Below are 14,900 nucleotides of genomic sequence, written 5' to 3'. Positions count from 1 at the left end.
CCCTCTTTTGGATGTGGTGGTAGGTTAACACCAAGGTAGTGCTAGGAAGAAGTTGCTATGCCGTATGATCATGCATGCTTTACTTCTTCTCTTCTGCTCCATTGTTGTTTGTGTGCTACTTTGCTTGCTAGTTGTGTGCTCCATTGATTTGCTGCTTCAACTCTTGCTCTTGTGCATTGCTAGGGCAAGTGGTATGCCGTGTTCATCGATAAGGTTCCAGGGGTTTATAGTTCATGGGAAGAAGCCAGTGCACAAGTGGCATCGTATAGCAACAGCAGCCATAGAGGGTTCAAGACTAGGCAGGCAGCAGAACAAGCTTACTCCGACTGGGTGCGAAAGCACGGAGGCAACAGTGTTGACAGTGGCAAGGTTGGAGGTGTCAAGGTGGATCGTCAATTTTGGGCTGAAGCTGAAGAACTTCATCATCTTCGCCCAGTTCATCGCCATTGTTGTGCTGTGGCGTTGGTGTGCTAGGTGTGGGTAAGCTCACCATCTAGGGTACAAGGTAAGCAGAACACGTACGTCATATGCAACCAAACGCCGTGTTCATGTGCCGCTTGGGTCAATGCAGGCAACCAAACAAAGTGCACTTGCGTATTACCTAATTCAGGGACATTAGATGCATGCAACCAAACAAGTTGCAGATGGCGTATTAGGGCCTGTTTTTTGCTCAATCAGGCTGGGTTGAGAAATGTATGTGATGCAGGCGCTGTAGCAAACGGCAACCAAACACGACCATGGTGTTCAGCTGATGATGGCGCTGCCAGTTGGGGATCCTTCGTAAATGAACGAGGACCATGGATACGTACATACATTAATTCCCCGAAGAATGTGGCCAGTGTTGCAAGGTTGACCTTACCATTCTAGTATATCATGCATAATTGCAAATCGCAAAAGGTCAAGGGACGTCATGTGAATGCGTGCACCGCACCGGCCGCTCGGTACTGTCCGGTTGCGGTTGCGGTTGCGGTTGGGTGCTGCCTCCCTCATCCTCATGTGCAGCATGGAGCGGGGTTGGAAGAACACGGCACGGGGTGCGTGGCAATGGAGATGCCGTCAGCGTGTCTGTCTGTATACATCGAAAGTCCAGATGAAGATGCCAAGGCAGCTAGCAGGAAGCAAACGAGGCACCGGCCATGAGAGACTGACTTCAGGGGAGAGGGGACTCCTCCTTTTTCCTCTAATCATCTTCCAGTACCACTGTACCAGTAGAACACTCACGAGCTGTCCCCGCGTGCGAGTCTTTGTCCAAGGGTGCACAGAGCCCTGGGACCATTCACAGCCGTTCCAAAATCTCAACGTGCACGTGAACGAGAGGTACAGACGTACAGTGTAGTACGAGACAGAGTAGTTTCACGCCCTACCCTGCAGAAGCTGTGCTTGTCTGTACTGCTTCTTCATCATTTTTGAAAGAGAGAAACAGTGCGTGGTTTACACTGCACTCTGCGACGCGCTTGCTGAAAATTTTCAGCCATGCGTGGTGTGATTTTCGCGACAAGAAGCATATCGTGGGCCGTCCTTCCATTTTTTTTGAGATGAAATATCGTGCGGCCTAAGGAAGAAGCTTTGGGCTATGGGCTGCTGGTCAGCCTTTGGAGAGAGGTCGGCCCATCCTCACCCGACCCCGCTGGAATGCTCGCGCGCTGGAGGCTAGAGCGCAGCTGAATAATCCCACATCGGGGAGGGAGCGAGCGGCGCGGGCAGGGGAGGGGTACAAGTAGGAGGGGAATGGGACGTCTGCAACTCAAAAAGGGTCGGTTGGCTATGTATGCCACGTCCATCCTTAGCTGATGGGTGCTGTATGGCTATCAAGACATATGGCCGACATAATTTGTGGGAATCAATAGGGTTGGCTCGTCATGGCCGACCCTCCATACCTAATTAATAATCTCAAATAGTAGTTCAAACCTGATTGTGGTCGGGGCAACGTGGTTGCCCAGTCAGGTTCAATAAGGTTTCTTCACAATAGTGCTAGTGCTCTCTTGGGTAGACCAAGGCGGACCCAAAAATGAGAAGGGCTGTGCAAGGCACATACTACGCACGTCCTATATTGGCTGATTTCTTTTTTTGGCAGACCAAGGCAGAGGAGAAATTGAGGTGACAAAAAACAGTGAATGAGGTGAGAGTTGCCCTATATATTGGCTGATTCCGGCTGTGCAAGGCACATACTACGCACGTCCTATATTGGCTGATTTATTTTTTTGGCACACCAAGGCAGAGGGGAAATTGAGGTGACAAAAAACAGTGAATGAGGTGAGAGTTGTCTGGTTTTCGTAGTGTGCCTAATGAGGTGGGAGACAGTGCATCACACCTAAGGGCTCCTTTGATTCAAACGAACTCTAGGATTTCTGAAGGATTAAAATCCTTAGGATTTTTTCTATATTGGTCCTTTGATTCATAGAATTGGATTCCATTCTTCCTATGAAATCTTTTATACTACATTTCATAAGAAATCTAACATCCACTCCAACCTATTTTTACAATTCCTTTGTTTTCCTGTGGCATCAAACACTCGTTGCTAATCCTATAGGATTCAAGTGGGTGTGCCACTCCAACCCTATACTTTTCCTATTCCTACGTTTTCAAAATCCTACGAATCAAAGAGGCCTCAAGCGTTTGGAGATTACCTGGTTTTCGTAATGTGCCTAATGCACTCGTACGGAGGGATCACAGTTTTGCCAACAGACGCAGATGAAAGTTTTACACTTTTGATTTGAATAGAAAACACTATGATAAATTAGACTCTGATTAAAGTTTTACGCACTCCTTAGATTTGAACAGAGAAAATACTATGATCACTTAGATGATGTGGATCGCCGTCAGTGAAAAACAAAAATGGAATCTTATTTCACATGAGAAGTCAATCCGGGCTCAATTTAGTTCACCACACTCTTGAGGAATATAGCAGTGTAGGAAGAATAGAGAACACCCTAGTAGAAACAAAAAGGAATGCCAGAGCAGGGGTACCAGTTTTCTAGACTTCAATCACAACAAGAATAGCATTTGCTTCAACGGGACACGGCAAAGATGCAAACATTCCAATGTACAGCGGCAGCTGGGACTAGTAGCTGTGCGCTAGCGCCTTCATCAACATCAACGCCATCTGTGTAGACTCGGGAAGGCATCACGTATAATCAGAGCAACTCCTTCGCATTTTCTGCCTTCTTATCCTCGTCGCCGTCACTCTCTAAGCCCTGCAGAAGCACGGAGCTGATGTTAGCATCAACCATACAGATGTAACGGCAATATCTTATATGCCTCAAGCATGTCAAACACACACGGAAGTGATACACAACATCTCAAGGGACACCTAAGTAGCCTAGTGGTAGAGCACTACGCTTCCACCTGTTAAAGCAATAGATTCATGCCCCCACCAAGGGTCGAGCACTAATCTGGAAGTCAAAGATATGTGGTGTCACCTGCACAAATGCTTTTCTTGTACACCACAGCAATAACAAGAAACGTGTACAGGCTATAGAATGATCACCACACCTCACATTGGTAGTAGCACTAGAACAAGGAATTCCAAATGTACAATGTCTTGTCCAATACAGTTACCGCACATTAAAACTACATTCCATGGGTATGAAACACTAGAACCAATACCATCTTATAAACTGTGGCTAGTGACGGTATCTATTTTAAGGGAAGCAGGTGTACTTACTGAGGCACCATCTATCTTATCAAAGTCATCGTCTAGCTCATCATCATCGCCAGCATCTGCAAGTGATGACACAAAAAATAAATTACATACAAGAAATGGAGTAACATATAGCAATTAATTGGATAGGGTCAGGTGCAGGTAAATGAATAGCGTACCAGGACCCTCATCATCACTGCCTAGATCTCCAAGAAGAAATACATCCAGATCCTGCTCTCGATTTGATGAGGTAGATGTCTTGCTTGGCACCTTCATGTCTTTCTGTTCTGAAGTTGTAGTTTGTGAGGTCTGTGATATTTCCTTCTGGGCAACCATTTTTTCCTCCTCGGCTTTCACTTTCAGCTCCTCAAAATATTTGGTCTCGTAACTATTTGGGTTACATTTCAAGTCAATAAGCTATAGAGGATCAACACTAGTGCATAGTGTGCAAGAAAATTATGCTCAAACTAACACATGTAGCATTAAAGCACTTGGAAAGCAAACCATTTTTAGCTCAACTAGAAAAACATCGACCCTGGTTACATGAGGCAATTCCAGTTTGTTATAAGCCCAAAATAGAGTGGCAAAAAAAATCACTGCTTGAAACATAATTCATTTATCATATACAAGTGTCTATTGGGTAACTGAATCGTGGAATTTCACAGACTAAATAATCATCACTAAGGCAATCAGAATATATATTTTTTAGTTCCTTCAACAAGTGCGAGACCAAGGATAAATGACAAACCATCCAGATTCTAGAAATAAAAAGATTGTTCAAATTCCAATATGCAAGATCCTACAGGTTGAATTGGACAAAACAAAATTTGAACAAATAATTCTGGCAGAATATCTATTGTGTGTATTCTGAAGAAATAATCAGTCCAAACTATCTATAGGTGGCCAATGTGGCAATGTAGAATCCATTCTGTTAAGACAAACGTTGCAGAAGTTTGGCCCATGTTGACCAATGACCACAATATGTATTAGGATTACATAGCATGAGCCAACATGAAGCAAGAAGAGTAGAAGACTTACGGGGTTACATAGTTGTTTACTAGCAAGAAATAAACTCGCCAGAATTTACGCTCTTTCATGTATCTTGGGCACAGCTCATATCTGAACTTTGAAATTTCCTGAACATAAGATAGCACTACTCAATAAAATTTCGCCAAAATAGAACATTAGAGACTCAACACCAAAAACTAGTATGAAGGTTATCAGGGTAATAAATTCATAGCCCAACAGAGGCTAAGCGAACTGGACCAGCAGTAAACTTGCAACAAATAACAGAACAGAGATCTTATTGAACTAATCCTAAAGGAGACAAGGTCATGGCAAACCATTTTATCTAGTACATTCTGATTCATGCAAAGTAGGAAACATAAATACCATATTTGACATTTCCCGAGTGTTGATAAGTCAGTAATGTACTAATTATTTAGTTAGCTCTAAGCCTCTAACCGTCACACCAATCGAAAATCAATCTATTGTCCAGAATAACAATCACTCTAATACTCTAAATTATTTGAAACTGAAAACATAGTTTTCACCCTTTTTCTGATCTCAATATACACATCTAATCAGATTTGGATGCAAACACAGAAGTATGTGTGTCTGTTCATACGTGCATTCACCGATTACATCGAGCCACATAAACCCAATCTCCCATGGACATACATGCATTAAACCCCCACTGACTGAAATGGTTAATCGAAACAAAACCTTGACGGCCGAGAGGACGAGAGTGGCGTGCCTAGCCTGCCATTCGTTCAGATCCTGACGCACATTCGACACCGTGGGCACATCAGACATCTCCGGCTCATCTGTGCAACACAAATCGTATCATCAGTTAATCCAGCGCCTCGAATCCCCTAAACCCAACCATGAGTGAACCGCACCTTGCAAGGGGAAGTCGCGGAAGGTGCTTATGGTCATGCCGTTGACGAACTCGCGGAGGTCGTCGGTGATGCCGTAGCGCTCGAGCTCGGCGGCGTCGGGCTCCGACTCGGCCGCGGAGGGGAGGGGCGAGATCGCGGGGATGGGCGGGATGGAGGGGACGGGGATGTCCGAGGCGAGGTGCATGATCTGGCCGGCGAGGAGGTCGGCCTGCTTGGTCGCCTCCGCGGCCATCTCGCGGGACTTGATGGCAGTCTCCGAGAAGATCTCCTTGGACTTCTTCGCCGTCTCCGACACCAGCACCGACGACCGCTTGGCCGCCTCCAGCGACAGCTCCTGCGAGCGCTTTGCCGCCTCGCCGGCGAAGGACCGCGCCCTCTCCCAGAGATCCATCGCGCTTGGGAAATTCTACAAGGCTCGGTGTCGACTCACCGCCGTCGACTTCGCTGACGTCGGTGTGGGTCTTGGTTTTTCTTTTTCTTTTGATTGACAACTCGGTGTTGCTTGAGAAGTGGGAAGATATTGGATATTTTGCGAATCCTCCCTCTTATAGCTGTGATAATTAGGGGCAATCCTTAGTTTTTCTTTCTTTCTAAAGTCGCAATCCTTTCTAGTCGCACGTCCAGCGCTAAGAGCAACTCCAACGCGCCGATCCAAATGGACGCACACTTCGTCCATTTTTTGTCCGTTTAGGTCGGCTGCCCGCTCGTCGTCCGCCTATGTCGGAGCGTTGCACTCAATCCTTGTCCTCACATGAAACAATTTAAACTTAGAAAGGGTCCGCAGCCAGAGATCGTGTGGCCATCGCTCAGAGTTCTCGCCGGCGGCCATGCCAACGGTCGACATACATGCTAGCCTAAAAAAACATCACACAGTTTATGCTGGCGCATTTACCAGCGGCTGGCACACATGCCAGCACACAAAAATGGGTTGAAGTTCAATCACGCCTTTCTCGGCTATGGTCATGCCGGCACACTTGTCGGCATAAAAAAAGATGACGCTCTCTGTCATACATCAATCATCAAGCTTGAGCATGTCGGCCTGCATCTTCTCGAACCAAGGCCCCTTCCTCGGGGACATCGTGCTCAAGTCCACCTTCATGATCTCCACCCCTTCACCATGCAAGCGAGCTCCACTTCTTTTGCTTTGGTCTTGGCTTTGGTGGCCTCGATCTCGAGCACCTTCGCTTGCATCCCGGCCTCCATCTCAAGCTTCTTCGCTTGCATCTCCGCCTCCATCTCGAGCTTCTTCCTTTGTATCTCCATGTAAGCCTTCATTTGATCTTCTTTGTCTTGCCAACGCGCTCCTCCCTTGTATTCTTCTGGGTCATCATGCCTTCCAAAGTTGCTTGCAAGGCAAATGATGCTGCATCACGCTTGTCCTCTCTCTTGGAGTTGGTCTTTCCCCGCGGCCATGGCTTCTCTCCCTCACCATGCTCCTTGGCGGCTTTCTCCCCTCCATTCTTCCTAAGTGCCGCATATTGCTCCTTGAATTTCTCGTCGCCTTTTATGCCCATCCAACAATGGGTGAGAGTGAACGACTTGTTCCCATGTTGGGACTTGAAAGCTTCGAAAGCTTGAAATGTCTACAAATGAAGATACGAATGCATATGGGCATTGTACATACAAGCATGAAACAACAGAAACGAAGATGGAGAAATGTATACCATGTCTTTGATGCCGAGGCCACTCAACGAACGACCCTCGATGCTCTCAAGGGTGGCACAAAACTTGTTGCACTCTGGTTGTATGACCCTCCAACACTTCGAGAGGGACACCCACCCACGCTTGCTATCCATCTTGTACATCACGAACTTCTTGCATTCATGAAATTGATGATGAACTCTTAGCCAAAAGGTTGATACCTTTTGCTCGGCGCCAATCTTGGGGTATTGTCCAATATCCCTCCAACATTCACAAAGGAATTTGTCCTCATCCTTTGTGTATGCCTTCGTCCGAATGCTTTGGCGCTTCTTTTTGCATTGGCTTTGGAGGTGAGCTCGTCGGCAAACAAAGGCTCCCCCTCAATGTCCACTTCATCTTCTTCTTCTCAGCCGTAGTTGTCCGGGAACTCATGGGCTTGCAGGAAAGTGCTGCCCATGTGAAAGCCCAGGTTTACTCCCAAAGGGGGTGAACGGGAGATTTTTAGAAATTCATCAAACTCTGATGAATTTGACAAAGATCAGGGTGAAGAAATAGAAACGTAAGGCAACTAATTCATCACAGTAATGGAAAGCATCCATACAAGATACATATGTGTCGTGGAATTATCACGGCAGATGTCCTAGTGTGAGGACTTAGTCGTGAGGCCAACACATCTATGTGGTAGCTTGAGAGGGGTTGATCGGAATAGAGAGACGCAACACAAGACAAGGGTTTAGACAACTTCGGGCCCCGGGAAACATCATCCGGTAATAACCCTACATGATGTTTGTGGCTAGGTCTTATTATCATCACGAGGGAGTTGCCGTAAACCGGCTCTCCTAGTTATGTCTAGCCTTAAGATTATTTCTCATCCCTCCCCCTCTTGGGGGTGCCCCGCCCCTCCTTATATAAGTTGAAGGGGCGGGTTACATGTAGAGTCCATCTCGGACTAAGACTTAAACTATTCTGACTTCTCTTCATGGGCTTCTTAACATCTTGGGCTTCTTAACGTCTCGGGCTTATTAACCCCAGGCGACTCTGTCTGCTGGGTTATGATTGTCTGCTGGTTTACCATCTGACTTAACATCTGCCGGGTTATGATCTGACTTAACATCTGCCGGGTTATGATCTGACTTAACTGTCTGCCGGGTTATGATCTGACTTAACTGTCTGCCGGTTTACCATCTGGTTTATCATCTGTCTTAACCATCTGTCTTAACTGTCTACCTTAACACTCTGCCAGTTTACCAAGTCCCAGCCGGGTTATAATTCCGGCCGGGTCATACCGCGGGGTATATCCCCGACATTAGCCCCCAGTTTAATTTGGATTTATCCATGTTAAACTGATCCTGATCATCCTTAAGTCCTTGTCATTTCCTTCTTCTAGAAAATCCGGGTCAACAGGCCAGCTTCATAATCAATTTGCTGACATTGGTTTGTCATAGAGAAATATTGTGAAGAATAATTCATTTGATTCAGCTCCCAATGCTTAAAAAATATTGGTCTTTGAAATACTTCTCTGATTCTTCAGTCGGCTTAAGGATGTAGAACTTGCCGGTTTATCATTGCCAAAATTGCCGGTTTATAAATATTGATGGCACTGGGTCATAATTGTAGTTAACATCAAGCTTGAAAATATACCTCTTATATGCCTATCACTTGTAGCCCCCAAGTCTTAAGAAAGTAGCGTAGCAACAGCTTAAGACTTGCTTCAATATAAATGTCACAACCTTGAAGAAATCCGATTTGTTCATCTCAGTCACTAGTCGAACTGAATATTCCACATATGTAGCCCCCAAGTGACGGGTTGTCATGCTTGCAGCAACCTGGGACTTGTAATTGCCTTGTGCTCATAAAAATTTCAACCAGTGTATCCCCCAAGGGCCGGCTCAGTAAGATAATAGTGAGCTGGGACTTTATATATACTTCTTTCAAAAGAACATCATATGATGTAATCCCCATCATGGGGCTTGAACCCACGTCCACAAGGTTAAGAGATTTGTGCTTTACCAACTGAGTAGTGTACCCATCAATATAATGGATTAAGACTTGTGTACCTTGAATTGTTGACAGGAGCAATTGGTAGCCCCCAAGGGCCGGCTCATTATGATGTGATGAGTCGGATCTTCAATAAGGCCAGTAAAAATGACTTTGCATTAGCCCCCAAGTGTCATGGTGCATGCTTGCTGCGACATGAGACTTGCATATTTGATGTAAACTCAACTTGAATAATGTAGCCCCCAAGTGCCGGGTCGTAAGCCTGCAGTGACTCGGGACTATTCCTTCCATTGTAGACTAAATCATATCCATTGATAAAATTATAGCCATTGCGCTAAAGCGACTTTGAAAACCTCAATCATAATACTGGTTATTGATAACCATAATAAAAATCCAGCCATGTTGGCTATTAAAGATTTGAATAATATAACCCGGTTTGAAAACCGGTTCCTGTGATATTTGATCACACTGTTGGTTTACCAAACCAGTGTAATAAGGGTGAGAACCCAAATTTTAAGCACGGGTGATTATCATATATCGCCGGCTTATAAATAAAGCCAGGCCGGGTTAATAAACACCGGATTTATTTTATCTCATGCTGGCAACTTATAGTCAAAAGCCAGGCCGGGTCAATAAACACCGGACATTAACTTATCATGTACTGATGACGTATAGTTGACAGCCAAGCCGGGTTAATAAACACCGACGAATTGTGATAATAAAAACTTTATAAACGTCATTCGATAAACCTCAAAAATTTGTCAAATAAAAACAAACGAAAAACGAGGCTTTTCATGGGCTGCCAGGCCAAAAAATCGAGGCTTTTCACGGGCTGCCAGGCCACTGAGTTAAACCGTTTTACAAACCTTATAAGATGGACCTCACATAACCAATCGTTGTTTTAACCTTGACAAGTTCAGGGTCTGCATAAGATTGACTTGTCAAACGTTCGGCGGGTCATTCGAGGAATACCTGGGCGGAGTGGCTTACTTAAAAAGGCAGGATAACCCGGGGTTTAAGGTGAATACACCTGGCTTCCAAGCCTGGCTTTTAAGCCTATCACAAGGGTTATAGCAACTCTTGTTCTTTAGAACAAAAGAGCCCCCAAGCAATATTTCTGAGCTGTGCTCAATGGGCACCTATGTTTGAGTTGTGCTTTTGTAACAGACTCTCTTTGGTCCCTTTAATCGGTGTAGCAAGCCCCCAAGTTTTTTTATGTGGCCTATAAGCTGGATCAAAGGGTAATCATAACTTTGCTCTATAAGGCAGAAGCCCCCAAGTGACCATAATAAGATAAGCCTGTAAGGCAGGATACCCATGTTTGAACCGCGCATCATGGCAGCAAGTTCTCTTTGGCAACCTTTAATTTTTTTGAGAACTCGAACTTGCGAGAGATGAATTCTTTTGAACCGGATATTGAGAGCTTCAAAGCCTTATGGGAGAAAGATGTCTCTTGAGCCGGATTTTGAACCGGAATCTTTATTTTGAGCCGGAAATTTTCTGACGGCCTTTAAATTTTCATCAATATGGCAGCAGCCTCCGGGACCGGGTTATCTTCCCTTCCATCGTCCTGGGGTTCTTGAATTAGCTGAAACTGGCAAGATTTGCTGAGTCATGTCATCGTAGCCCCCGAGTCTTAAGACTAATCGGGGAGTTGGCTTGAGGCTCCCCATGCTTGACCATGATATGACCAGTGGATTGCTGGAATATGTTGAATCTCGGTGGGTTATAATTGACCCTGTCCATTGACCCGTCCGGTGTAGGCAAGGGCCATAGCTTGATGGCCTCTCTTGCAATGTTGAATTGTTCTGATTTGTCTGGACGAAAAATGAATCGTATATAGCGTCCATAGATCACCTCCAATAACTTCAACTGTGATTTAGTCATTCTCTCATGGCTGCGGTGGAGGTGGCAGTTTAAAGCGCGGAACCGGGCGTCTCAGAAAGATCCTCCTTTTTTTAGCCCACCAGATCAACTTGTCTCACGGGGCTCAGGCGAACAAGGGTAGGTGAGGCCGATTTCTCTGAGCGGCGGCTCACGGCGCAACCCGGGCGGTTTAACGGTGCATAGCAGAGGTGGCAAGTTGATGACCTTCGCAATACTCATTGTGTATCCCAATATGAGTCATTCAATAAACTTGGTGACATGGTGGTCACTTCTGCAGCAGATAATTTGTCTTGCACATGAAAACATATAGACCAAAATAATTGTTCTTTGATAAAAACAATATGTGCCAATAAAATAAATTTGGATGGACATCACCTGGTTTGTTCGGATAATCGATGATCCACAAGTGCCATCCGTAGATAAATTTTTCAATACCATTGATCCTTGTATGCTCTCGGGACATGGTCCACGGTCTCGGTCCTTACGCAAGAGTGATATCCACACACTCCGACTGATATGACACTTTATCAAGTGGACCAAAAAAACTCCCAAGTCGGTCGTTTCTTTGACTGATCTGCTTCTGCCTTTCCTTTTCTGAAAAACAACTTGACCCGGCGGCGGGTCACTTGGCGACTGTAGTGGCGGCGGTGAGGCCGGGTCAACTTGACCCGGCGGCGGTTTAAACACCGGGACGGCAGCTCAATGACATGGCTACGACGAGCCACGGTGTAGAGGCGGACTGGCCCAGAAGCGAGGGGAGGCCGTAGCGGCTCCAGTCGAGGATGCCTCTGGCGGGTCGCGGTCCGGCTCGAGGAGGTGAGTTTGCGGCAGATGCGCGGCGGCCGATGATATAGCGAGCCACAACAGCGGCGGGTTGGCGTCGTGGGACCAGTGATGAGGCGAGTCACAACAGTGCGGCAGCTCTCCTACTGTAGTTTGAAACGGGCGGCGGCTCGGCGACGGCAGGAGTGAATCAGCGTGCACCCGTGGACGCCGTAGGGGCGGTTTAACACCTGGCGGCGGCTCAGTGGAAACGGCAGGGCTGACGGAGTTGAGTGTCCTTGCTGCAGGGGCGGGTAGGTGCCCAGTGGGGCTCGTCTTGCGGCTGAGGTAGCACCCGGTGGGTCAAGGCAAAGGCCATCATCAGCAGCGATGCGATGCGGAGCTGTCCAGAGGCGCAGGGCGGCTCTCCAACGGTTTGGCTGGAGTGGCTCGGCGGCGTGAGCTGCGGCAGTTTGAGGAGGCGGAACAGCCACACTTGATGGAGGCGAATCCATCGGTCAGCAACTTGCGGAGGCGAAGTGAGGCCGGGCAGGTCAAGTGGAGGCTCAAGGCCGGCCGGCTTAACACGCGGCCGACGGCCCTTGGCAGCAGCTGAGGCGGTCAGCTGTTGGTGAAGACCCGCAGCAAGGCGGTTCAATAGTGATGCGGCTCGAGGAGCGAGGCCGGTGTGACCCAAGGCGGAGGCCCAGCAGATGCGCCGGTGACGTAGATGGCAGGGCTGACTTGAGGAGTTGGCTTGGTGCTCTTATGTTTGACCGACTGTACAAGTTTGTCCACGGCAAATGGCGACCCAAAGCAGCGGTGGCTCGAGGCCAACGGCGATTTGGCCGGGTCAACTCGGAGTAGCAGTCAGTTTAACGGCAGAAACGACGGTTTATTGGCCATGTTGAAAGCGAGGCAGGGCTGGCTCTGGGCGACGGTTGTTGAAGTGGCGTGGAACAGATGGCAGCCCGCGGCCTCCCAGCGAAGCACGACCTCAAATTTGACGAGGTGGAGACAACAATTAGACCCAGCGGCTCAACTCGAGGCATTTGGCCACGGGGGGCTGCCGGCGAACAGGCGGCGAAGAAAGGCCTCGAGCGACGGAGGCAGGACCGGACCGAGGCCGGGGCGATTTAGCGCAGAACAACAGCGGTCTGTAGGCGTGGTGAAGACAAGCTGGAGGCGAAGCAAGGCGACTCGGTCTCGGTGGATGGGTACAAACTCAGAACCCGCGACAGCAGAGACGAGCAGCGGAAGCCAGGTCGCAACCGCGGGAGCGGGCGGCTCGTCCACAACGGCATGGCGGCTCACCAGAGGGGTGAGATGGCGGCAGAGACACGAGGCACCGGGCGGCCCAACGAGGCGGTTTAGGCAGATGGCGGCTCGGCTCCGCTGCTGAGGGGGAGCTACGGCGCGGTAGGAGAAGCGCCGGCGAGTCGACGGTGACAACCGGCCCGGCGGCGATGGAAGGCCGTAGCGGCTTGGAACAGGCGGGCGGCTCGAGGGCGCAGGCGCAGTCGATGGACGAGTCCGGGTCGTGGACGGCTCTGTTTCCTTTCCTTGACCCTTTCTTTGACTTTGATTTTTATTCCAATTTGCTGCAGCACGCCCGGCCCTCCGATCCGGCTTAGTTCCGATGTCTATCTTATTTTCAATTCGGTTTCGCCGGATCATCTAGACGTAGAGGCGGGTACTGCTGTATAACTCCAACTTTAATCCAAAAGCAATGATTTGCCGGTTCTGCCTACGGCTATCCCATGCCTGTTTATCTTGTGCGATTCCTTTGTGCCGGTTCAACTGATTAATCATGAGCTTCTCGATCCCTCGGAGAGATCCCTCCAAGAACTCATCACCACCGTGCGCAAGCCCCACGGTGGGCGCCAACTGTCGTGGAATTGTCACGGTAGATGTCCTAGTGTGAGGACTTAGTCGTGGGGCCAACGCATCTATGTGTTAGCTTGAGAGGGGTTGATCGGAATCGAGAGACGCAACACAAGACAAGGGTTTAGACAGCTTCGGGCCCCGGGAAACATCATCTGGTAATAACCCTACATGCTGTTTGTGGCTAGGTCTTATTATCATCACGAGGGAGTCGCCGTAAACCGGCTCTCCTAGTTATGTCTAGCCTTAAGATCATTTCTCCTCCCTCCTCCCCTCTTGGGGGTGCCCCGCCCCTCCTTATATAAGTTGAAGGGGCGGGTTACATGTAGAGTCCATCTCGTACTAAGACTTAAACTATTCTGACTTCTCTTCATGGGATTCTTAACATCTTGGGCTTCTTAACGTCTCGGGCTTATTAACCCCAGGCAACTCTATCTGCTGGGTTATGACTGTCTGCTGGTTTACCATCTGACTTAACATCTGCCGGGTTATGATCTGACTTAACATCTGCCGGGTTATGATCTGACTTAACATCGGCCGGGTTATGATCTGACTTAACATCTGCCGGGTTATGATCTGACTTAACTGTCTGCCGGTTTACCATCTGGTTTATCATCTGTCTTAACCATTTGTCTTAACTGTCTGCCTTAACTCTTTGCCGGTTTACCAAGTCCCAACCGGGTTATAATTTCGGCCGGGTCATACCGCGGGGTATATCCCCGACAATATGGGTGAAGAACATGTGATCATACAAACGTATGATAACTCACAAGTATAGGGGATCGTTTGTAGCCTTCTTCGATAAATAAGAGTGTCAAACCCAACGAGGAGCTAAAGGTAGAACAAATATTCCCTCAAGTTTTATTGACCACCGATACAACTCTACGCACACTTGACGTTTGCTTTACCTAGAACAAGTATGAAACTATTTTGCAAGAATAAAACTACGAGTAATTTGCGAGAATAAAACTACGAATAAATTGCAAGGTAATAAAAGTGGATAGCTTTTGTCAACAAAAAAGTCATTTGTCCCTAGGCAATCGATAACAAGTACCGGTAATCATTCTTGCAATTTTACATGAGGGAGGGGCATGAGTTAACATACTTTCTCTACTTTGATCATATGCACTTATGATTGGACCCCTAGCAAGCATTCGCAACTACTAAAGATCATTAAGGTCGTGAAA

The 14,900-nt window shown here is 47.6% G+C and overlaps 1 protein-coding gene and 1 non-coding gene across 2 annotated transcripts; one reads left to right on the top strand and one right to left on the bottom strand.

Moving 5' to 3' along the window:
- The first annotated feature begins 1,746 nt into the window (after window positions 1-1,746).
- LOC123146642 (U11 spliceosomal RNA) lies at window positions 1,747-1,874 on the top strand. The gene has a single exon (XR_006472852.1). It is a non-coding gene; the product is annotated as a U11 spliceosomal RNA (small nuclear RNA).
- A 949-nt stretch (window positions 1,875-2,823) lies between these two features.
- LOC123145356 (uncharacterized) lies at window positions 2,824-6,049 on the bottom strand. The gene is made up of 6 exons (XM_044564755.1): window positions 5,542-6,049; window positions 5,366-5,466; window positions 4,679-4,776; window positions 3,820-4,028; window positions 3,665-3,720; window positions 2,824-3,194 (listed from the first exon to the last, which is right to left on the bottom strand). The coding sequence occupies exons 1-6, from the start codon at window positions 5,930-5,932 to the stop codon at window positions 3,135-3,137; spliced, it is 915 nt and encodes a 304-aa protein (XP_044420690.1). The 5' UTR covers window positions 5,933-6,049; the 3' UTR covers window positions 2,824-3,134.
- Window positions 6,050-14,900: the final 8,851 nt, after the last annotated feature.

The sequence above is a fragment of the Triticum aestivum genome, chromosome 6D, assembly GCF_018294505.1.
Source record: "Triticum aestivum cultivar Chinese Spring chromosome 6D, IWGSC CS RefSeq v2.1, whole genome shotgun sequence".
NCBI lineage: Eukaryota > Viridiplantae > Streptophyta > Magnoliopsida > Poales > Poaceae > Triticum > Triticum aestivum.
Note: the sequence above shows the minus strand (reverse complement) of the source record. Positions and strands in the feature narration are given on the sequence as shown.

What these genes read in the sequence shown, in the direction of transcription:
- LOC123145356 (XM_044564755.1), bottom strand. Translation starts at nt 5,932, where the DNA reads ATGGATCTCTGGGAGAGGGCGCGGTCCTTCGCCGGCGAGGCGGCAAAG. An exon ending in TCGTCCTCTCGGCCGTCAAG is followed by an intron (nt 4,777 to 5,365) that starts GTTTTGTTTCGA and finishes TCTTATGTTCAG; the next exon opens with GAAATTTCAAAGTTCAGATA. An exon ending in ATAAGATAGATGGTGCCTCA is followed by an intron (nt 3,195 to 3,664) that starts GTAAGTACACCT and finishes GTGCTTCTGCAG; the next exon opens with GGCTTAGAGAGTGACGGCGA.